This window comes from Mesocricetus auratus, unplaced genomic scaffold, assembly GCF_017639785.1.
Source record: "Mesocricetus auratus isolate SY011 unplaced genomic scaffold, BCM_Maur_2.0 Super-Scaffold_100007, whole genome shotgun sequence".
NCBI classification, from domain to species: Eukaryota; Metazoa; Chordata; class Mammalia; order Rodentia; family Cricetidae; genus Mesocricetus; species Mesocricetus auratus.
The window spans coordinates 63,578,490-63,603,688 of NW_024429191.1; the positions used below are offsets into that span (position 1 = coordinate 63,578,490).

Below are 25,199 nucleotides of genomic sequence, written 5' to 3' on the forward strand. Positions count from 1 at the left end.
CTCCTTCTACTATGGGGCTCTGGGGACCCAACTCAGGTTGTCGGGCTTGTCATCAGGCACCTTTACTGGTCGAGTGTCTTCCCGGTTCCCAGCTTTATAACCTGGCGAAAAAAATGCTCAAATATAATTTAGGTGTGTCTCATCCATTTATTCTCAGTAGAGGCAGGGCTCCGTGAGTCTGTGAGTTTGAAACCCACCAGGGCTAGTAGCTCCAGGATAGCCAGTGCTATGCTATGAGAACCTGTCTCAAAAATAAAATAAAATGAAAAATGTTGGTAACGTTATTTCAGAATGAAGTTATTTCAGAATGCAGTATCGGGGGACTGGAGAGATGGCTCAGCATTTAGGAGTCTGTACTGCTTTTTGTAAAGGATTGGAGTTTGGTTCGGAGCACTCGAATAGGTGGCTCACCACCACCTGTAACTCCCGTTCTAGGAGGACCAGAGCTGCAGTCTCTACATTCGTGCACAAAGCGATACACACTAATGAAAATGAAAGAAATCTTAAGTGAAAATGAAAATAAATCTTTAAAAAAGTTTGATAGATACAGGGATTGTTGCAAAACCATGTTGTAAGGAAGACCATGTAAAGATTTTTTTCTTTGTATTTGTATTTCTTGGGCTGCTGTATATAACCCTCCACCACTCCTTTGTTTCTATTCCATGGGAAATCTCAAAGGTTGTATGGAAAAGAGCATATAACAAGAGAACTTTAAATTGATCCCTACAAAAATAATACTAAAATGCTCATTTGGGGGCTTATTTTAATTCCGTGGAAATAAAGTTCACGCGTTTTGTTGCTCGGACTGTACATTACTGGGCCAACAGAGGGGAATAACCGCGTCCTTAGGGCACGGAGATCCTGTTCCTCGTAGGCTGTTTTTCCAAATGGTAACTTAGACATTGCAGTAATAGATACTCATTACTAGTTCGGAAAAAGTATTGACAAGGCTGAAAAGAGGAAAAATATACTAAAATATTTTTTAAATGTGCTGGAAAGAATTTTAGTAATTAAATTTACCGGTAGGTCTCTGCCACAACCGTATTGAGGAAAACCGGACTGCGCAACTGGCAGTGGAAAATTCCAAGTTTTCCTAACTAAACCCGGACAGCTCCGTTAACTCCCAGCCGGACACGTCCCACCCAAGGCAGTTCACGGCCTTTGAAGGACATTTTCGCGCCATTTCGCTCAAGGAGTGGAAGGTTAAGTCCACCCTAGCTTTCTTCAGGTTTTCCACAATCGCGGGAGGCTGAAACCTACAAAGCCTGCTCTGGGAGGACCAAAGCGGCAAAACCGAGAAGTCTCACCCAAGGGGTCTAAGGAGGAAAAAAAAGGTGACAGATTAAGGCGTTTGCGGCTTAAAAACCGCGGAAAACACCCCCGGGGCGCAGAAGCTCCAGGCTGGGAAAAACAAACCCAGCTCAGCGCGGGCTGCCGCAGGCGGCGGGCGGAGCCAGAGCAGCGGTTGCAAAGAGACGCGGGGGTGGGCGGGAGGGCGGGGGCGAGCGCGCTCCCCTCGACTCCTGATTGGTCTGTCCCAGCGAACCGAGTGACGTCACAGGGGGGTTAGAGAACGCCTGATTTGTGCGGTGGGCGCGGGCGGGCGGGGAGCGAGTGCAGTACGCAGGCGCAGCTGCTCGGCTTCTCTCGCCGGCGACTCGACCGGCCCAGCTCTCGCGGACAAGTCCCGACATCGTGCGCCCCCCCTCCGGGACCGCCCCCCTCCTCGCTTTCCGCGGCGTCGAAGATAAACAATAGTTGGCCGGCGAGCGGCGACTGTGTCTCCCGTCGCGGAATTCGGCGGGCTGCGTGGGAACGGCGGGATCCCGGGCAGCCGGCCATGGCGGGGCTGTACTCGCTGGGAGTGAGCGTCTTCTCTGACCAGGGCGGGAGGAAGTACATGGAGGACGTAACTCAGATTGTGGTGGAGCCCGAGCCGACTGCGGAGGACAAGCCGGCGCCGGTACCGCGGCGGGCTCTCGGGCAGCCGGCGAGCCCCGCTCTTGCCGGCGTTGGGCCATCGGGAAAAGGCCCGGCGGCGGCCCGCGACCCTGCCCTGGACGCCGCGGCCTCGCCACCCGCTGGCCGCTGCTGTCGCCGCCGCTCCTCGGTAGCCTTCTTTGCCGTGTGCGACGGGCACGGCGGGCGGGAGGCGGCACAGTTTGCCCGGGAGCACTTGTGGGGTTTCATCAAGAAGCAGAAGGGCTTCACCTCGTCCGAGCCCGCCAAGGTGTGCGCTGCAATCCGCAAAGGCTTCCTCGCCTGCCACCTCGCCATGTGGAAGAAACTGGGTAAGTTCCCGGGTCTGTGTGGCGCCCGCCTCTTTTTTCTTCTCTTTTTTTTCTGGGCTTTTTATAGCATCAGCACCGCGTGGGCCTCCCCTGGTACTAACAGCGCTATCCATCAAGTGACGCTGTCCACTGAGGGATGCGAGTGAAGACTGTCAGGGTTGGAGTTCTGGGCACACCGAGTGGCCTCGGAAATGCTAGGATGGCTTGTCTCCCAGCAATCGCTCCTTGCTTTATCGCCCTCCCACGATCAGGGGCAACAGTCTCCTCTCCCGTCGCTAATTCACTTTGTTGACAGCAAGCTCAGAAGTGTTTGAAAGCCGGCGCCAAATTCCGACCAAAATATAAATTTAAGAAACGTTTCTACGTGGGCCAGGGGACGGAAGCCGGAGGTGGCAAGAACTGGAGCGTTCCCTTAGCATCTGTCATAATTTTGTTCTTGATGGGCTTGTCCCTCTTGGTTGCCTCCTACCGGTGGTGTCACTTCTTCATTTTGACCCGGATGGCTCCGTGTAAGCGAATTTAGAAGGGCTGAAGTGTAACATAGGCAACTTATTTTTGGAAGCAGTTCTGTTGTGATCGTGTTTTAGGGTCATCCCTTGAATTGCTTATGAAAAAGGCGTGCAACGTATTAAACATTAAATTGTCCCCAATATGTGTTAGCTTCTTGGTGTGTGTGTGTGTGTGTGTGTGTGTGTGTGTGTGTGTTAGTTACCTTAGATAATTGTATTCAGTTTCCAGAAGTTCATGGTAAGAAGCACTCATGTAAATACACATCGAAGTAGCTTTAGGTAAAGGGACGACCTTAGTTTAATCCCTAACAGTACGGTGTAATTGTAGTTTCAACTAAATTTTGAATGTTTGTAAGGCAGACAATACCTATGTGGTTGCTTATTTTTTGCTGTGGCTATATAGTGCATATCTTTGTTACAGAAAAGAATTAATGCTCCTGCCACTAAAAACACTTTGTTTACAGTGGTGTAAGAAAATCGCTCTATTTTCATCAAAGAAATAGCGACGTAGAGAAAGCTGTTACAGATTTGTAAAATACACAGTATTTTTAGAAAGGCATTGTCATAGAGTGTAGACTAGCTGGTTTCAAAGTCTGTTTTCCATCTGTTGGGCTTTTTGCCAAGTATTTGATTGACTCAAAGACCAGCCACTAAGCTTTTTGGAGGCGGTTCCCAACCAATCCCTGGGGCCCCTATGATGGATTTATTTTGTTTTCTTGTGGGCAGAATAGAGCTGAAAGCTCTGTAGTTGATTCTAGAAATACATTGTATTATTGGCTGGAGAGGAATTTAAAGTCGATAGCTAGAGAGACAAATAAGATGAAGAGTAGACACAAAGAACTATCATAGAACCCGTTCATTTTACAGTACACTTGGGGCACGTGAATTTGCCATGTGCTTTAACTTTGAAAATCAAAGCTTTTAATATTTGAACTTTAGCTGGGTGTGGTGGTGCATGTCTTTAATCCTAGTACTTGAAAGGCAGAGGTAAGCAGGACTCTCTTGGGTTTGAGGCCATCCTGGTCTACTCTATATACAGAGTTCAGGACAGCCAGGGTTTGTAGAGAGACCCTCTCTTGAAAAATTAAAAAAAGATTCATATTGGAGTGTGGTGGTAATCACAGCACCTGGGTGGCAGATGTGGGAGGATCAGTGCAAGTTCAGGACCAGGACAACAAAACGGACTATCTCAAAGAAAAGAAAAAAATTGAGCTCTAGATTTGGCTTTATTTCATTTCATTTTTTTCGTGTGCTGGTGTTGAGTTGAATGCAGGGTCTCTCATATAAGCACAAGCTCTGTCTCTGTGATCCCTGAGTGTTCCTTTAATAAAGCAGAGGCCATGCTGGCAATTGTGAATGCATTTTTTTGCATATACACATATATAAGCATATATGTAGATTACAAATGTGGTTGCAGAGACATCAGCTCTCCCTGGAGCTAAGGTTACAGGTGATTATGAGATACTTGAAGTGGGTTCTGGGACTTGAACATAGGTCTTCTGAAAGAACAGTAACTGTCCTTAACCTGTGTGCCAGCTCTCCAGCTCTCTACATACACATACTTTTGGATCACACTTTTATTTTTATCAGTGAAACTTTGAAGATACTTAAATTTAAAAAAGAATATAAAAAAGTATTTTGAGTAAATTAGTATCTTGACATAAGAAATACAGGCAATCAGTATGGTGTGGTGCATGCCTTTAGTCCCAGAACTCTGGAGGTGGGTCTCAGTGAGTTCGAGTCCAGGCTGATCTACACAGTGAGTTCCATTACAGCCAGGACTGTTACACATAGAAACCCTGTCTTGGAAAACAAAACAAAACAAAAAATTTCATTTTCAATTGACATGATGGCTCATGCCTTTAATCCTAGCAAATGGGTAGCAGAGACAGGTGGATCTCTGAGTTCAACTACATAGCAAGTTCCAGACCAGCCCAGGCAATATAATGAGACCTTTTCTAAAAAACAAAACAAAACAAGCACACAGACACACACATATGTTAAAGGGGTTGGGGCAACTACAGAGATGGCTCAGTGGTTAAAAGCACTTGTTGCTTTTGCAGAAGACATGGGTTCTGTTCCCAGCGCCCACATGGCTGCTTGCAACCATCTGTGACTCCATTTCCAGTGTATTCAGCAAAATCTTCTGACCTTCCTGGACACCAGGCAGACACATGATGCACATATGTACATGCAAACAACACACACACATAAATATAAAAAAAGGTTTTTAGTTTTTTGCTTACTACCCTCAAACCAAAAATATATGGATTATATAGATTCTAAGACAGTGTTTTCTTTTTTTTTCTTTTTTTGGTTTTAATGAGACAGCGTTTCTCTGTATTGTTTCGGAGGCTGTCGGTCCAGCCTGGCCTCGAACTCACAGAGATCCACCTGCCTCTGCCTCCCGAGTGCTGGGATTAAAGGCGTGCGCCACCAATGCCCGGCCCTAAAACAGTGTTTTCTTATGTGACCCTACAGTTTCTTTTAGAATTGAGCATTCTTGTTTCTGTTGGTGCTCAATAAGTTAGCAGCAGTTCTCAAATATTTTGCTTTTTAGACAGTTATTTTTTGTGCTGGGGATTGAATTCAGAGCCTCGCATGTTATATACTGGCTCTACCACTGAGTTACCCCAGACTCCTGTACCGTTAAATTATTAATGAACCAAGAGCTGTTTTTTATTTGGACTGTATCTATAAGTGTCAATAAAAGTCCTACTTAGCAACTATTGTATCTTTTTTTTAATTTAAATTAGAAACAAGATTGTTTCACATGTCAATCCCAGTTCCCACTCCCTCCCCTCCTCCCCTCACCCCTCCTAAGTGTATGGTTGTATCTTAAAGTTAGTCGAATTGTGATCTGAAATCTCATTAATCAGAATTTTAAAGTCTTACATTAAGATCCGTATTCCGGGACTGGAGAGATGGCTTAGCGTTTAAGAGCACCGGCTGCCCTTCCAGAGGTCCTGAGTTCAATTCCCAGCAACCACATGGTGGCTGACAGCCATCTATAATGAGATCTGATGCCCACTTCCTGCATGTAGTCTCTATATGTAGATAGAATACCATATACATAAAATAAACAAACCTTTAAAAACAAAAGATCCTTATTCCATGAGTTTGAATGAGGGTGTGTGTGCACATGGGAAAGTTTGGAGGGAGTTACTGAAAGAATGACTCCCCCTCTCAGCTTCTGTCTCTTGTTTATAGCTCCTCAGTATACAGTGAACACTGGAAATCGTCTGCCTATTCAAAATTTTTTTCCATTCCCCTTATCAAACTTGGGGTCTTGCATATGTTAGGCAAGTCTGCTATTGAGTTCTCAGTCCCAACTTCCTATTTCTGGGCTTTGAATCGTCTTGTACCCATGTGTGAGTTTTGACAATGGTGTATCATTCATTTGGAAAATAATGGCACAGTGAGTTAATATCTTGTGAATATTGATGCATTTCAACCTATGACATAAAAATTCAATTGATTACTCTCATTGATGCCATTAGAAAAGATTTTATTGGGAAGATGTAGGCCACTGCTGGATATGCATGTTCCCAAACTGAGTCTTCCAAAGAACAATTAGAAATTTATCATGCACTAACCTACTATTCTTGAAAGAAAACTCATTTTGTTTTGAAGACAATATATGTCAAATGACCAAGTCTTCTGTTTTCTGATAGGATCTTTTTTGTTTTGTTTTGTTTTGTTTTTCCAGACAGGGTTTCTCTGCATAGCCCTTGCTGTTCACTCAAACTCAGATGTCTGATAGGATCTCACCTGTCATACAGTTCAGGGGCCTTGGTCTTCCTTTCTTAGACTTTGGGGAGTCTATTCGTCTTTGTTTTGTTTTGTTTTTTGTTTTCCCCTGAGCCATGGTTTCAAATAGTTCAGGGAATTCTCTTGAATTTACTGCACGTGAATTTCTGATCCTCCTGCTTTCACTTCCCAAGTTGGGAGTACAGCCTGTGCTACTACAGAAGGCTTTTTAAAAAGGAAATGAGGCTACAGTGTGTAGCCAGGCTGCCTTTGAACTTTCTGTGCATCTGTGGGTTAGAGGACAACTCTGGCATCATTCCTCAGGTGTACTGTCTGCTGGTTTTTTGTTTTGTTTTTAAAGACATGGTCTCTACTGAGCACTCATTAAGTAGGCTAAGCTGTCTGGCCACTGACCCTAGGTATCTTTTTCTATCTTCCTAGGGCTGAGATCACAAGCTCTTAGCACACCCGGCTTTTTATGTAGGTTCTGCAAGCTCTTACCAACCGAGCTGTCTTCCCAGACCCTTGGCTGTGAAATTTTAATCCTGTTGCTTCAGACTCTTGAGTGCCAGGCTTACAGGTGTGCCTTGACCAAGCCCTTCCCCCAACCCAACTCTAAGTGTATAGCTGTGGAGAATACAGTGACAGCTAGCTTACTCTGAGGCTCCTGTTGTGACCACTGCCAAGGCACTCGAAGTTTTACCAAGTATTGTTTTTGCACAGCCCAAGGGACAAGTGAGCTCTTAGAATGATTATGAGGAACTGCTCTAAAGATCCCTAGACCACTGAGAGAACAGCTTGTCTGAGTGTCTGCCTCTTGCTGAATCTTGAGGTTTTTGTCTGCATATAGCACACGAAGTAAAGTAGCTGCAGTCAGTTGAAGTTAGTTGAGTTTCCGTCCAGTATAAAGATGAAATAAATCGACTTCTTTATATTTTTTTAATAAACACATTGATCAACTTATTACTTTAATTAATTATTATGTATGGGGTATGGGTGTAGGTTAGAGGACAAACAATTTGTAAGAATGGGTTGTTGTTCCGCTGTGTGAGTTCTGAAGATAAACTTCAGACTGTCAGGGTTGGCAGAAAGCACCTGTACCTGTGTAACAGGCTCACCCTGCTGTAGATTAAAGCACAGGAGGTGTTAGCCACAGCTTCCTAGGCTGTTCAGGACCAGTCTGGGCCTCCACATGCATGTCTATACATGTGCCTGTGCACTGCACATGTGTACGTATGTACTTAGACATACAACTCATTGTGCATTGGGACAGTGAGATGACTGAATAGAGGCACTTTCTGGAAAACCCAATTACCTGAGTTTGACCCCTAGAAACATATTTGATGGAATGAGAACTGACTCCCTCAAGGTGCCTTCACACCACCTGTAAGCCATGGCTTATATCTCCTCCTGCCCACCAAAAAATAAATAAATATAAAGTAAATAAATAAGTTAAGAAAACAAAGCTAATCAGTAAAAATATGAAACAGACTTATGTTAGGTTCCTAGGTGGCTTGAAACAATGGAAACTTAAGCCTTCTTGAGTTTGGATGCTGTAAGTTGAAAATCAAGGAGTCACAAGAGTGGGTTCCTTATGGAGAGTCTGTTTGATGCCCACTTCTAGTTGCTGCCAGTGGTCCTTTGCCTTTCTTGGCCTGAAAGGTGAGGCATCTCTGTGTCTCAGCCTCCTGTTTTTGTTTTTCCTTCTCTGCATTGTCTTCCTTTTCTCTCTTCTGAGGACACTGTCTTTTGAATTAGTGCACACTCTAATCCAGGATGATCTCTTTTTAAGATTCTTAAAGAATTCTGTAAAGACTCCTTTCTAAATAATGCAAAATTCACAGGTTTCAGGGGAATAACAACCCACTAAAAGCCTATTTTGATTATCTTATATGCCTTCCCCCCAAATACTTAATTCCAAAGGAAAAATACTACAATAGAAAACCTGACAGACACCTTCTAAACTATCAAACACAGCATCAGTTTAAATTTTTTAATTGAATTTTTTTTTTAGATAGGGTCTAACTATGTGGGTGGGTGTGCTGGTGCATGCCTGTAGTTCCAGCACAAGGGTTACTGCAAGTTTGAGCCAACTTAGAGCACAGAGTGACACCCTGCCTCAAAATGAAATCATTTTTTTAAAGATTTATTTATTATGTATACAGTGTTTTGCCTGCACATATACCTGCAGGCTGGAAGAAGGCACCAAATCTCATTATGGATGATTGTGAATTACCATCTGGGTACTGGGAATTGAACTCAGAACCTCTGGATAAGCAGCCAGTGCTCTTAACCTCTGAGCTCTAGCCCCTGAAATAATTAATTTTCCAGTCTTAAGAAACTGGTGTAAGGCTGGGCGTTGGTGGCTCACGCCTTTAATCCCAGCACTCGGGAGGCAGAGGCAGGCGGATCTCTGTGAGTTCGAGGCCAGCCTGGTCTACAGAGTGAGTTCCAGGACAGCCTCCAAAGCCACAGAGAAACCCTGTCTTGAAAAACCAAAAAAAAAAAAAAAAAAAAGAACCCGGTTTAAGATTGTTGGGCTGTCTTTAATCCCAACACTTAGGGCAGAGTCAGGCAGATCTCTGTGAGTTTGAGACCAGCCTGGTCTATAGAGCGAGTTCTAGGACAGCCAGATCTACACAAAGAAACCCTGTCTCCAAAAAAAAAGATTGATGATGAAGAATGAGAATCTTGTTTGTAGGAATTAGGTACTATACGTATTTACTTTCTCTTTGTTCAAGAAAATAAGTTGACTTTTTGTCAGAACCAAAAGGAATATACAGAACTGAAGAAACAGATCACAGAAAGGTCAGCCCGGGGACTTGCCCAGATTCTAGGGCAGTTTTGTTGTAATAGGGTATATTTATTTCAGTAAATAACCTGAATCAGAAGTTGCAGCCTCATTTCATTTTCTAATCATCATTTGATTTATGATTGTGTCATTTTTCAAGGGTTCTGAGACTTATTTTGAGACAAGCATTTGGGCTGTTCTGGAATTCACTGTGTAATCCAGGTTAGCCTTGAACTCACATGGCAGTCTTCCTACTCCAGACTCCCAGGTGCTAGGCCTACAGACTTAGGCTGCCATGCTTGGCTATCTCTCAGATTGTTGCAATGAATAAACTATATACGAATATATACAATCATCAACTCCTTGTGTGTTTTACTATCTGCACCAGTCTCTGATTTTTAGAGACTTGTGATATTGCTTTCAGTGTGTTCTGGAGGAGAGTATTAATTGTCATCATGTCCCAAAGGCCCATAATAGACTTCCTAATGTGGCAAGAGCTAGGAGGGTATTCTAGGCTTGTTTGAATCCTAGCCTCTCTCACTTGTGCTCTGACCTTGCGTAAGAGTATTGTGCCAGTGTGTCCACTGCAGTATATCTATTTGTACAATTTTCTTTTGACCAAAATCAAGGGGTTCTCTTTCATTTATCTGTGTGTTTATTTTGTGTATTTGTGTGGACGCATGTGAAGCTCAGAGGGCAGTTTGCAGGAATTGGTTCTCTCTGCCATGAGTATTCCAGGGACTTGGGGGCAGGTGCCTTTGCTCACTGAGCCATGTTTGTAAAAAATGTTTTTCTCTTCCTGTTTTTGAAGATATGGTCTGTACTCAGCCCTGTTGTCCTGGTACTTACTATGTAGATCAGAGATCCACTTTGCCTTCCAGGTTAAAGGCACATATCACAATTCCTGACTGTAATTTTTATTTCTTGAATCATAGCATATGTAGCCCAGGCTACTTTGGAATTCTGTATGTAGCTGAGGATGACTTTGAACTCTTTTTTCTTTTATTTCCTAAGTGCTGATATTGCAGGTGTGTATCTTCATGTCAGGCTCATAAATGTGAATTAAGCTGGGCAATGGTGTTGCACACCTTTAATCCCAGCACTTGGAAGGCAGAGGCAGGCAAATCTCAGTGAGACTAGCCTGGCCTACAGAGAGAGTTCCAGGACAGGCTCCACAGCTACAGAGAAACCCTATCTTGAAAAACAACAAAACGAAACAAAACAAATACTACAGTTTTATTTTAGGTGAGTTTTGTACATGACTCAGTTACTGGTATGTCTTCAGTAAATTTTTGTTTTTCTGATTTTATCTTTTGTTGTTGTTGTTTGCTTGGTATTTTTGAGGCACAGGGTCTTACTACTGTGTAGTCCTGCCTAGCTTAGAACATGATATGTAGACGAGGCTGCTCTTGAACACAACTCTTCTGCCTCTACCCCCCCAGTGTTGTGACTATATGTGTGCTACTGAATGTCGACTGAATGTCAGTAATAAATAAATATACCGTCCAGTAAGGGAAGAGAACATTGCCTGTATTGTAGATGTACCTGTATGCCCGTGCTGGTCTTGAATGTTTGTATGTGTTGCTGGGTATTGAATATAGAAGTTAGTGCATGTTAGGTAAGTTCTCCTATCTTGAGATAGTCTTATGAAGCTGCCCAGGCTTGCCTTGAATTGCATCTGTTGCACAAGCAAGCCTTGCACTGTTAATCTTTCCGCTTCAGCCTCCCCAGTAGTTGGGATTAGTTTTCTGCCACTGTGGTGTATATTTCTATCTATTTCCAAGGAATAACCATCACATCAACTTTAGTTCTGTGCTGCTTGTTTCTTTTTCTTAGTTGTTTCACTAAGTCTGCTGAATGCAATATATATTGCAGAAGCTCAACACTGTATATCTTATTTTACCTCATGCCTTTGTAAGATTCTTATGCATTGTAAATGGTTAGGAGGACATTAGGATTGATGTTTATTTTTAGTCTATTTGCATTTCTGCAGTAACATGTGGTGTATTCCTAGGGGGTGGTTGAAGAATATGCCTGTCTTCACCTGTCACACATGATACCAAATGTTCCTGCAGTGTGCCCATTCACATTCATACTTTCATCAGTAGTTGATTACAGTCCGTGTTGCTCAGCATTTCTAACCATATTTGCTATGTCATATTTTAAGCAGTTTGGTACTTATGCAGTGGTGGTTTGTGTTTTTAAATTATTATTTACAAGATAACTGAAAAAAAAAACATTGAAGGCCTATTTAGGCATATTGTACTTTTTTCGTTTAGGTGGCCTATCTGACTGATGTGAGTTGTAGGAACATTTTATATAGCCTCTTCCATTCTGGGAATGTTTTTTCATTCTGTTACTGGTAGTTTAGTGTCCTTGTGGGTACATAGGGATGGTAGAAGAGGTGTTGGATTCCTTAGGACTAGAGTTAGGGTGTGGGTGCTGGGATCCAACTCCATTTCTCATGATTGAGCAGCAAGTCCTCTTCATGAGCTGTCGCTCCATCCAGCCTTGGTTAACCACCTGTTATCTTCAGTCTTTACTGTGGTCTCTTGAATTTTTCTATAAATTTTGTTTTCCTTCCTTCCTTCCTTCCTTCCTTCCTTCCTTCCTTCCTTCCTTCTTCCTCCTCCTTTTTTTTTTTTTTTTTTTTTGAGACAGGGTTTCTCTGTGGAGCTTTGTAGCTTTGTAGATCAGACTGGCCTCGAACTCAGAGTTGTTTAAAAACAAAGTTGTTTAAAAACAAAATCACGTAGCTATTTCTGGAAAGATACAATATGTGCTAAATTTTGATGAAATGGTATCATAACTGTGTGTTGCTTGGTGGTAGAATATTTGTATGGCATGTAGGAGGCCTTGTGTTTTATTCCTAGGAAAGAAAATGAATGTATACTTGCTTCTCCATGTGGTTACAACTGAGAGTTATATGGAAGTAGAAAATTTATCCTGTAATTTGTTTCTCTCAGTATTGGTTTACATTATTATAGTAATTTATACATTTTTTGATTAGAGGATTAATTTAAATCCTCATGTTGTGTGCTGGTTTGTTTTGTCAACTTGATACAAGCTAGCATCATTTTGGAAGAGGGAACCTCAGCTGAGAAGCTGCCACCACCAGACTTGTCTGTGGGTAAGCCTGTGGTGCATTTTCTTGACTGGTGATTGATGTGGGAGCCCAGCAGTGCTACCCCTTGGCTGGTGGTTCTGTGTTCTATACGAAAGCAGGATAAGAAAACTGAGGAGCAAGCCAGTAATTACCCCTCCATGCTCTCTGCTATTAGTTCCTGCCCCCAGGTTCCTGCCCTGACTTTGATAATGGAACATGATTCAGAAGTGTAAGATGCAATAAACCCTTTCTGTCCAGCCGAAGTTGGTTTTGGTCATGGTGTTTTACTACAGCAATAGAAACCCTACATCGGACAAGTAGATTCTAAACTTTTTCTTCCCTCTCTCCTCCCTCCCATCCATCCATCCATCCATCCATCCATCCATCCATCCATCCATCCATTCTGTACTAGGAGTTGAATCTAGGACCTTGAGAATACTAGACAGGTGCTCTGCTACTGAGCTACATCTCCAGCTCAACATGTTTTTCTTAAACTTTTTTGCTGTACAAATTTAAGTGTTAATATGCTAATTCAAGATATGTTGCTTGTTATATTCTAGTGTGCTTTTGTATATATCTGGAGAAGTAAAATATAAAATATTTTCTTTCTTATTACAGCAGAATGGCCAAAGACTTTGACAGGTCTTCCCAGCACATCCGGGACAACTGCCAGTGTGGTTATCATACGGGGCATGAAGATGTATGTAGCACATGTAGGTGACTCTGGGGTAGTCCTTGGAGTTCAGGATGACCCAAAGGATGATTTTGTCAGAGCTGTGGAGGTGACACAAGACCATAAGCCAGAACTTCCCAAGGAAAGAGAAAGAATTGAAGGACTTGGTGGGAGGTAATCATTTGATTTGTCTTATTTTGGTTTTGTTTAGTTAGCTGTGTCATTCTGTCTTTTGTCTTTGTACATTTCCTCCACGACTCTCTTTTAATTGAGACAAGGTTTTGTTTTGTAGGCCAGCCTGGCATTAACTCATTGTGTAATCCAGGCTGGTCTACAACTTGTGATCCTCTGCTTTAGTCTCCTCAATGCTGGGATTATACCCATATCCTTCCTTCCTCTCCCTCTCTTTTTTAAGGTAGAATCTTATATAGCTGAGCCTGACCTGGAACTCGTGATCTTCCTGCCTCATTGCTGACCTATGACATTCAGGCTAGAGAGCAGAACAGCTAATCTATGCCATGTGCTGTGCAGATACTATTTTTATAGTTTATCATAATCCTGGATTAAAAAATATTCTCCCTTTTAAATCTCTTGGATCTTGTACCATAAGTACAGTGAGGTAAAACACCGAGTGACAGGAATGGTAATGTTTTCCATTTTTGCAGGTTTCTGCAGTGTTTAGTAGGTGATAGCTAATGTCATATCTTCTGTCTTTACTCTGTCATGGAATATTACCTTGGTTGCAGTAGCTGGACTGACTCTCTCTCTCTCTCTCTCTCTCTCTCTCTCTCTCTCTCTCTCTCTCAAAAACTTAATTTTTTTTGAGACACTTATGTGGACCAGGTTGAGCTCAGACTCACATAGGTCCTTCTATCTCTGCCTTTCAAGTATTGGGATTAAAAGTGTGTGCCACTTTAAGCCCAGGAGAGAGTAACTTTATTATCTGGGAAGTAGTTTGATTATCCATCAGCAGCCACGAGGATGTATGCCTGCTTAAGGCCATCTTGGGCCACATAACAAGTTCCAGTCTAGCCTGAGCTACATAATAGAGATACTTTTTCAAAAATCAAAACAAATATTATCTATGCTCTCTCTGCCTACTCAGCCTCCATTCCATTATCCTTGGCAACCACTGACCTGCTCACTGTCATAGTTGTGCTTTTTGCAGAATATTATATATTTAGAACTTGTAGAAGCCCCATATAAGGTTTTGTAATACATGAATTTATCATTTAACTACTTATTCTTGGGGGTTTGGTAGCATAGCTAGCTATTGCTCTACTGAAAACTACCTGTAGACACATGGCCTTCTCATCATGATGAAAATGCTAGCTAAATGAAAAGCTTAGCTAACCTTTTACACCTGCTCAGAAAGCTTTGACATTTCCTGAGGAATTGCCAGACCATATTTTGAGAAACACTTTGTTAATGTGCACATGGCTTTACTTTTTAGATTTTAATTTTAGCTGGAATTTCAAAAATCTAAGCAACGAAGTAGAGACACAGGTGAATGTTTTCATATGGCATCCAGTCACTAGTTGGGCAACTACACAGCTCTTATTGGCCTCTTATTTTGTGGAAATATGGCCTTGAGTTTATCATCTCCTTGTACTTTTTCTGGTTAAGATAAATGTCAGCTCTGTAGTAGGGTGTCATTGCCTTTTGTAAAATGATCCTAGAATGAAGCTTCTTCTGGCTAGAGACAATACCTTCTGTTTGCAAATACAGCTGTGGCTTCCGACAAGTGTGCAGTTTAACTTGTGTACAGACCAGGTAGTTAGAGACTTCATTTTATTTTCTATGTTTGTTTTGAATGTATGCCACATATGTGCAGGTGACCATGGAGTCCAGAAGAGGACATTGGATCCCCTAGACCTGGAGTTAGAGGTGATGTCAGTCAACAGTGAGGCTGCTGGGAACTGAACTTGGGTCCTCTGTAAGAGCAATAAGTGCTCTTCAATGCTGAACCAGCACTCTAGTCCTGTAGTTAGTCTTGTTAGAAGATGCTGATTCCTGGGACATCTGAAACTTCCCTGACTATGTTGGGTATTGGGGTTCATGCCTGCTATCCCATCTTTCTAGAGGGTAAAGTAGTATTGTCATGAGTTGGTAGCCAGCCCAAGTAATGTACTAAATTTTAGGCAGGCCTGATTTCCACAGTGAGACCTTGTCTCAAACAAGTAAGCCTCCCTCCCCCCATCTATCTAAAGTAGACTGTGTGGCCTTGTTTATTTAAAACTTAGCTGTTAAGCCAGGCATGGTGGCATATACCTGTAACCCCAGCATTTGGACAGAGGCAGGCAGACTGCTGCAGGTTGGAGGTCAACCTTGTCTACAAAGCAAGTTCCTGACCAGCCAAGGCCACATAGCAATACCCTGTGTCAAAAAAGCTCCTGAGTTGTCATTTTTGTGGTTAGATTCCTGGGAATCCTAAAGATTGCTTTCAAGGTTTCCTTTGTCTTTGAAATTGCTGTCTTGAATACTTTTATTATTTTTGTTCTATAACCTGCAGCTTTACATGAATCTGCTTTCAGACTATAGTCTATTTAATCATTTTTTTATTCTTTGTTTTTGTTTGTTTTTGACTTTTTAGAGACAAGGCTTCTCTGTGTAGCTTTGTAGACCTGGTTTGCTTGCCCCTTTGCCTCCTGAGTGCTGGGATCAAAGGTGTGCAATCACTGCCCAGCTTAGTCTATTTAATCTTATCAGAGATAGTTGTACATATACTTGGGTCTTTTCCATGTTTGTTTTGTCTTTCATTTACTAGTACTGTTAACACCCCCTCCCTGTGTGTGTGTGTGTGTGTGTGTGTGTGTGTATGTGTGTGTGTGTGTGTGAGAGAGAGAGACAGAGACAGAGAGACAGAGAGAAAGAGGAGGGAGAGGAGAAGAAGAGAGGAGAAAGTTTCATGCATGTTAAGCAAGCACTCTACTGTTGGGTTGTATCCCCAGGCACCCATATTTTTTAAATTTTATTTTTAATTATTTATTCATTCTTACTTTATGTGTAATGGTGTTTTGTCTACATGGATGTCTATGTGAGGGTGTCAGATCTTGGAGTTACATGTAGTTGTGAGCTGCCAAGTGGGTGCTGGGAATTGAACCCAGAACATCTGGAAGAGAATTGAACCTGGGTCCTCTGTAAGAGCAGCCAATGCTCTTAACTGCTGAGCCATTTCTTCAGCCCCAATAATTTGTATTTATTTAGTATTTGTTTATTTGTTTATCTTTTGAGACAAGGTCTCACTGTAACCCTGGGTGTCCTGGAACTTATGTAGGCCTCGATCTCACAAAAATTGATCTACCTCTGCTTACTGATTGTTGTGATCAAAGGCATGTGCCACCACACCTGACCGCCCATAATCTTTTTAATTGAAGCATTATTTTATTTATTGTCATTTCTGGATATCAGACCCAGGTTTTTGCAAACGTTAGGCAGATGTTCTGTCATTGAGTTGTGTCACTAGTTTCTGTTTTTTGTTTGTTTGTTTGTTTTGTTTTTGTTTGTTGTGTCCCCCAACCCCCCCAGACGGGTTCTCTGTGGCTTTGGAGGCTGTCCTGGTTACTAGCTCTTGTATCTGCCTCTCAAGTGCTGTGATTAAAGGCGTGAGCCACCATGCCCAGTGTTGTCAATAGTGTCTGTCTGTCTGTCTGTCTGTCTGTCTGTCTGTCTGTCTGTCTCTGTGTCTTCTCTGTCTCTCTCAGATGTGTTTATTATGTATATAGTGTTCTGCCTACATGTAAGCCTGCACACCAGAAGAAGGGCACCAGATCTCATTATTCATGGTTGTGAGTCACAATGTGTTTGCTGGGAATTGAACTCTGGACGCCTGGAAGAGCAGCTAATGCTCTCCAGCCTCACTAGTCTCTTACTACACATTTTTAATATTTGTGGGCCTGATTCCTTCTTGTTTTTTTTTTTTACAGAAAATACTTTTTGAGATTATATTTATTTGTTTTTAATAATTTATTTAACATTTATTTTATGTGCATTGGTGTGAAGGTGTCAGATCTCCTGGAGCTGGAATTATAGACATTTGTGAACTGCCATGTGGGTGCTGGATTCTCTGGAAGAGCAGCCAGTGCTCTTAACCGCTGAGCCATCTTTCCAGCCCCTATTTTATTTTCTAACTTGAATTTTTAAAGTTATATTTTCTTTCATTTTTTAATAGCATTTTAAAAAAGAGTTTATGTTTTTTTGCCTTTTCACTTAAAAATACCATCTGGACAGTTGGACACATGCTTATTGACATTTGGGAGCAGGTGTCTTTTTGCACAAATTGAGCCGTTTATGGTAAGTTATTTCCTGTCTTCCCTCTGTCCCCACCTAGGCGGTTGGCCAGCACTCTTGTTTTGCAGCCTTCTGTTGATGCGCAGTTAGCTCTGCATGTCAGGCTGTTCTTTCCATTTGCCTTTTAGTATAGAGCAACAGTGGGGCATTGCAGTAAAAGTAGTGTCTTATAACATTGCTTTGGTTTTAAATTTTTTTTCCTTAACCAGTACCATTATTTGTCTTGTTTCTCAGATACCCAAAAACCATGATGTCCTTGCTAATGAAATTTCAAGAAAACTTCTAGAATATTTGTATTGGAGACAGCTACTGGAATTGCTTCTGTCCGGAGACTCATCTTGTCAGTTGCAGTCTCTTAGAAAGAACATTTTGGCTTTAAGATACCTTGAAGACAGAATGTTGGCATCCATTCTCATATTTCTCCTATTTCATGTTCTTGTGAATGGCCAGTCTACTTCATTTTCCCCCATTTTGCTGGCCCCTCCCCTCAAGTTTATTTGGAGATGGGTTCTCATTATGCTGTCCAAGTGCCCTCAGATATCATGATTCTTCTGCCCAGGCTCCTTAGTGGGTAGGATTACAGGCACCCACATATCACCACACTACCACATCATCACACCGCGGGAACTGGTTTATCTACCTGGTGTTTGAGATGAGGTGATCTGTCACTTTGGCCTGGCCTGGCTGACTTGTGTAGGCTAACTGGCCATCAAGCTCCAGGGATCTTCATGCTGTCAGCACTACCATGCCTTGATTTTATTTAGTTCCTGAGGGTAGAACTCAAGTTTTTCTGGCAGACTCTTCATAGACGCAGCCATCTTTCTAACCCCTCTGTTGGCATTTTAATAAAATGAGAGAGGACTGGAGAGATGGCTTAGCAGTTAAGAACACTGGTCCTGAGTTCAATTCCCAGCAACCATGTGGTGGCTCACAACCATTTTTAACTATGCAGGTGTACATGCAGATAATAAATCTTTTAAAAAATTTTCAGAGAATTTTTGTTTATGTGTGTGTCAAAGAAACCATGGTTAATTTGAAATGAGTAAATTTTCCTTTAAGTAAATCTCATTCTGTCATACCAAGCACAGAATGAGCACTATCTCTATTATACTTTGATTTTTCCCTCCAAATATTTAACCAGACTTAAAAATGTTGACCAGGTGGTGGTGGTGCACATTTTTAATTCCAGCACTCGGGAGGCAGAGGCAGACAGATTGCAGTGAGTTTGAGGCCAGTCTGGTCTACAGAGCTAGTTCCAGGACAGGCTCCAAAACTACAGAGAAACCCTGTCCTAGAAAAAGTTTTAGGTATCCTTTGGTGACTAACTCCTTTATATATTAATTAATGATTTTTATTGTTTTTGGGGCATAGTTGTAGGAGGATATTCCTATTCTGTAACTCTCAGATATGTATCTGTAAAGCTGTTCTGCTCTCCAGGGCTAGTTTCATACTTTGAAATATACAGGAATCTTTAGTCCAAGTAGGCGTAGCCATCATGCCCAGCTCCTATTAATCTTCAAGTCAGAAACATTGCAGCTGGTATTCTTTTGTTTCCCTCATCCCAAGAAACTGGAAAACCCTCTAAATTCCTCTATGGACGTGCTTCCCATTTATCAAGTCTCTTTTTCACCTTCCCTGGTACTTCAGTCTTGTCATCCTGTGCTTTTCTTTGTCTAGCTCTTCATTTTCATATTCTTTGCGGTTGGTCCTGTTTTCCCTTCTCTAGTCAAATTCCTTTCATGTAAACCCTACACTGTTTGTTTGCCTTTTTATAGCAGGAACCTTGGCTTATTATATCTTTGTATTTGAAGCATGCATCATTTTTTTGATAATGCAATCTCATTTTATTGATTCCTTCCATATCAGGCTTGGTTATATTTTAATCATTTAGACTTCTTATGAACTCTGTTCCCTTTTTAGTGTGATGAACAAGTCTGGAGTGAATCGTGTAGTTTGGAAAAGACCTCGGCTCTCTCACAGTGGACCTGTTAGAAGGAGTACAGTCATTGATCAGATTCCCTTTCTGGCTGTAGCAAGAGCACTCGGTAAGATGGATTTATATTTGGTAAAATCTTGTTATATTTTCAGTGGTGAAATAAAGGTGATATGGAGAGCTGAGGTGTCTTACATGGTAAGATTAGAGATGATGAAGGTATGAAAACCCTTTAAATGTGTGGGAGGAGTTAGAGTATTTCAGCACCAGTTGTTTTCTGTGTTTGAGGTCTTTCTAATTTTCATTTACACCTAGGGATAGTTAGAGATCTGTGTGTCTGTCAACACTCACTCAGATACATATATACAAACATGCCTGTGTGGGCTTAATGCTATAATTAAGCTTTTTTAAAAAATATTCTTGCTTACTGCATCCCTTAGTATTCTTAAGCTTCAGAAAAAAAGGAAGTAGGTAATGGGTGAATTTTGTGAAAAATATTTCAGGCATGGGTGTTGACATGGGAAAAATTGTGCAGTATATCAGGAATTGTCAAAGTGCTGGAATTGGGATGGGAATGTGACACAATTCCTAGAGTACCTGCCTAGCACATACAAAGCCCAGAGTTTGATCCCGTACCAAGTAAACTAGGTGTAATGGTACATATGTATAATCAGTACTTGGAGGTAGAGACAGAGGATCAGAAGTTCAAAGTCATCTTCAATTGCATGAGTTTGATTCATGTCTATTGGCTTACACGACAACCTGTCTCAAAAAGGAAAGGCTGGGTTGTGGATCATGTCTATAATTCCAGCATTCAGAAAGCAGAGGGAGGAACAATCTTCAAGTTTGAGACTAGCCTGGTCATTGAGTTCTTGGTAGTGAGATTCTGCCTCTCAAACCCAAAAATACTGGGCCAAAGAAATGGCCCAATAAAGCTTATGGTTAAAGGTGTGTTACATCATGCCCGACAGCCTGACTTTGATTTCTGGGTCCCATGTGGTTAGAGGGAGAACACCTCCCTCAAGTTGTTTCCATGTGCATCTCGTGGCACATGTACACCCACACATGTGTGTGCACACATACCTAAATAAATAAAATTAAAAAATGTTTAAAAACAACTGACACATAGTTGATATACATACGGAAAAATGTTCAACTTCACTAGCTGTAATCAAAACTACACTGAGATCTCATCTTACTCAGGTCTGAATTGGTAGTCATGTAGAAAATACTGAATACAGATGAGGGTGTGGACCAAACAAGTAGGGGGAAATGTCGAAGGTAGTTGAGTCTAGGCGATAAGTATTGGGTCATCTTTGTCTTTTGATTTGGAGACAGGGTTTCTCTGTATAGCTCTAGCTGTCCTGGAACTTGCTCTGTGGACCAGGCTGGCCTCCAGAGATCCACCTGCTTCTGCCTCCTGAGTGCTGGGATTAAAGGCGTGCGCCACCACCACCTGCCTCTGTCTTTTTTTTTAAACTTACTTTTGACACTTTTATCACTGTATATAATGTCGTCCTTATTACCTCCTTTTGTTCTCATCTTCTTCGTCAGATCTTTCTTCACTCATTGCATAAGTACATATGCAGGAGTGAGGTCCACTGAGTTTAATTGGTATTGCTTGCATGAGCTTGGTAATCACTGCTTACTAGAGTGTGTACAACTTTCCCAGCAGCTGTGTCACTGAAGACAACATTTCACATTCCGAGCAACCTTTAACTGCCAATAGAGCCTCAGAGTGGGATGGCATGTTGTATCCTCTTTGATATTTATAATAGTTTTTGTTTTAAGGCAAGCTCTCATTGTGTAGCCTAGTCTAGTCTCCACTTCATGATCATTTAGCTTCTGGTTTCTGAGAGTTGAGATTAGAGGTGTGTTCTTCCAACCCCGGTTATATCTGTAACTTTTTGTTTTTTGAGACACTGTCTTGCTATGAAGCCCTAGAAAGTTTAGCAATCTAATCCTGCTACCCTTTAATACAGTTCCTCATGTTGTGGTGACCCCAACTATGAAGTTGTTACTTTATAAACTAATTTTACTACTGTTGTGAATCATAATGTAAACATCTAATATGCAGGATATCTGATATGTAGGGTCGTGACCCACAGGTTGAGAATCACCACTTTAGCGATGACCTAGCATTGAATTTACAGTTTAGTCTGAACTTATTTGTCTTGACTTTATTGTCTAGTCTTGCCTTGAATCCCCTTGCCTTATTTTTTTGGGTGTGTACTGTCACACCCATCTGATTTTGCCACCAACTAAAATGTTGATAAGTCATGAGTTATAATAAAATGGTTATATGTGCCTTGACCATAACAATTTCAAAATCTGGAGGTAGTTGTGGTGCCTCTAATTTCAGCATTTATGTAGGCTGAGACCAGGAGATGGTGTGTTTGAGGCTAGCCCAGTGAGATTTGTCTCAGACAACACCTCCTCCTCCTGAAAATAATTCATGCATTTGAGGCTGGGACTATAGCCTAGTTGTAGATTGCTTGCCTAACATGTCTAAGACCCAAAGTTTGATTTCCCCATACTTCATCCCACCACATAGGAGGTACATGTTATTCTTTTTTTTTTTCTTTGGTTTTTCAAGACAGGGTTTCTCTGTGGCTTTGGAGGCTGTCCTGGAACTCACTCTGTAGACCAGGCTGGCCTCGAACTCACAGAGATCCGCCTGCCTCTGCCTCCCGAGTGCTGGGATTAAAGGTGTGTGCCACCAACGCCTGGCTCATCTGTTATTCTTGAATGGTTTGTTGTGCTTTTCAGTGCTAGATTAAGCGTGGGGCCTTACGTATACCAAACAACTGTTCTCAATCACTGAACTATACCTATGGCTCTGAGCAGATAAACACTTAGTGCTTTGTGCATGAAGTACAGCAAGTACAAGATCGTAATTGTCATAGCTAAGGAATGGGGAAAAGGCATTCATCAAGCAATCATTTCCATGGAGAACTGGGCTGTTAACTACTTACATCTCAGCTGTCTTTTTTACTAGGGAAGTGTAGTCAGGAGGCTGAGTATAGTCAGGAGGCTGAGAGTTCAAGACCATCTGGGCTACATAGTGAAATCTGGTCTCAAAAACAAGAAACAAATAAAAACCTGAGGGAAAAGATTCACAGTGGTTGATCACTTCCTGACCTGACATAGGTCTTGGGTTGCTCTAGCACAAGAAGAGACATAAGGGCCGCCATGTCCATTTACGTAGTTGTGTAGCCGTCACCACCCCTCAACGGTGTGTGCTCATGCCTGTGTAGGGTGCACACGTGCCGTAGTGCTCTCAGGAGGTTAGAGAACATCTCCCCAGATTTTCTTCCATCATATGGGTGCTGGGGAGCAGGATGTAAGGCTTGGTGGCAAGTGTTTTTACCCACCAAATCATGTCCTGACTTTTTTTTTTAAGATAGGATTTCTTTGTGTAGATTTGGCTGTTCTGGAACTCACTCTGTAGACCAGGCCAGCTTTGAACCCACAGAGATCCGCCTGCCTCTGCCTCCAGAGTGCTGGGATTAAAGGTGTGTGCCGCCACCATCTGGCGTCATGGACTTTTAAAAAATTTTTTTCTTTTTCTTTTCTTCTTCTTGCTTCTTCCTTCTACCTCTTCTTCTTCTCCTCCTCCTCCTCCTCCTCCTCCTCCTCCTCCTCCTCCTCCTCCTCCTCCTCCTCCTCCTCCTCCTCCTCCTCCCCCTCCTCTTCTTCTTCTAGATAGGGTTTTGTATAGTACAGGCTAACTTGAAGAATTGGCTGTGTAGGTGAGTTAGCCAAAAACTCCTGATTCTCCTGCCTCCACTTCACAAGTGCCAGTATTATAATAGTTGAATATTCACCATGACTGGTTTCAAGATTTAGGTCATAACAGGTATTTTTGATTGTAGTTTTGAGGTTGGATTACTAAAGCATTGGGAACCTTCGTGATAGGTCAGCCACAGGGTGGAGACAGGCAGCCACAGAGTTGATGACAATTTGGGGGAAGTTGTTTGGTGGTCTGACATTTGATGGTTTTGTGTGCACTTTCTAGCTTAGCTGTCAGGTGCTACACACAGGATCAAATGAATTAGAGGGACTTCCGCTTCTGGTGTTCTTTCAGCGCCCTCTACTGGCAGAAAAGGGGAATGATCACTCAGCAGGCAGCCACCTGCCAGTGCCGGAGGCTCTGCCTTTAAACTACAGGATGATAGTCTGTGATGCAGTCAGGGAACTGGCTTAAGTATGAGTTGTGATGAGTTTAAAAATTCAGACTCTTGATTTTTACTAATGAATTTAAAGCAACTTGAGCCCATCTCAAATGGGCTTTCTAGACAACTCTTCTTGAGAAGCCTGTCTTTTATGTGTTGGGTGTATATTGCTCTCTTTTCTGTCTTCTTTTTATTTGTATTTTTTGATTTTTCAAAACAAGGTTTCTCTGTGTAGTCCTGGTTGTCCTGCAACTCACTCTTTAAGATCAGGCTGGCCCTGAACTCAGATTTCTGCCTGTCTCTGTCTCCTGAGTGCTAGGATTAAAGGTGTGTGCCACCATGCCTAGCATGATATTGCCTTTTCTAGGTGTATATGTATGGTTATTTTTTTTCACATGGTCTGTAAACCATGTATGCATCCAGTGCCCTTAGAGGCCAGAGGAGAAGTTTCAGATGTGGGCTACCATATGGATACTGGGAATTGAACTGTAGTCCTCTGTAAGAGCAGCCAATGTGCTCTTAATTACTAACACATCTGTCCATCCTCCTTTTTCTGTTTTCTTAATGCCCATTCTTAAAAATATGTTGTGCAAGGCGGTGGTGGCGCATGCCTTTAATCCCAGCACTCGGGAGGCAGAGGCAGGCGGATCTCTGTGAGTTCGAGGCCGGGCTGGACCGATAGCCTCCAAAACAATACAGAGAAACCCTGTCTCGTAAAAACAAAAAAAAATGTTGTATATGTGTATGTTGGTATATGTGTATGCATGCCACAGCATACATGTGACTTTTGAGAGTCAGCTCTATCTAACTGTGGGGGTCCCAGTGATCAAACTCAGGTTGTCAGGCTTGGCAGTAGTCATCCTTAGCCATTGAGCCATCTCACTGACCTAGTGCCTCTTAGATCTGTATTATCCATATTAAATTGTTTAATTAAGAAAGAAAAAAGCATTTCCTGGGAAGGAAGTGGGCTGAGAAAAAGATAGCCATTCAAAAGCAAATAATTTATTTGGTTTTCTCTGTACAACTGAAATTACCCATGAATAATTTCCTCCTGTTCAGTTCATCTGTATTTTTATTATCCTGCTGGGCTGAGAAGGAACTCCAGCATAGTATTAGAAGAAAAGTGATAAACAAGGCAGTTTTCTTTTGTTGTTGTTTGAAAGAATTAATAAATATATACTTACCTCTGACTCTGGGAATCAAACCAGGTCTTTACACATGCTCAGTAAACACTTTTATTTTCTTTTAATAATTCAGTTAGCCAGGCATTGGTGGCGCACACCTTTGATCCCAAAGGTGGCAGAGGCAGGTGGATCTTTGTGAGTTCCAGGACAGCCTCCAAAACAATACAGAGAAACCCTTGTCTCGAAAAAACCAAAAAAAGAAAAAAGAAAGAAAGAAAGAAAAAAGAAGAAATTCAGTTAACTTTCTTTTATGTGTATTGGTGTGAGGGTGTCAGATTACCTGGAAACAGAGTTACAGACAGTTGTGAGCTGTCATGTGAGTGCTGGAAACTGAACCTGGGTCCTCTGGAAGAGCAGCCAGCAAGCACTCTTATTTTTAATGTATATCTCTACCCCATGGCATAATCTTGATTTAAAATTTTTTCATTGGTATAGAAATTGTACATGGTGCTGGTTATAGAAAGTCAATTCTACTTGTTTGTTTTCTTTTGGTTTTG

At 42.0% G+C, this 25,199-nt stretch overlaps 1 protein-coding gene across 2 annotated transcripts in view; it reads left to right on the forward strand.

Moving 5' to 3' along the window:
- The first annotated feature begins 1,600 nt into the window (after positions 1-1,600).
- The window catches only part of Ppm1d (protein phosphatase, Mg2+/Mn2+ dependent 1D), a 32,360-nt gene continuing 8,761 nt past the window's right edge, over positions 1,601-25,199 (forward strand). Inside the window, exons 1-3 of one of the 2 annotated variants that reach the window (XM_021231085.2) lie at positions 1,601-2,291; positions 13,069-13,294; positions 19,331-19,455. In XM_021231085.2, coding sequence (XP_021086744.1) covers positions 1,841-2,291; positions 13,069-13,294; positions 19,331-19,455 — 802 coding nt within the window. In that variant the 5' untranslated portion in view covers positions 1,601-1,840. Of the gene's footprint in view, positions 2,292-13,065; positions 13,295-19,330; positions 19,456-25,199 lie in introns of both variants that reach the window. The other variant, XM_005076909.4, reaches the window with a different exon arrangement.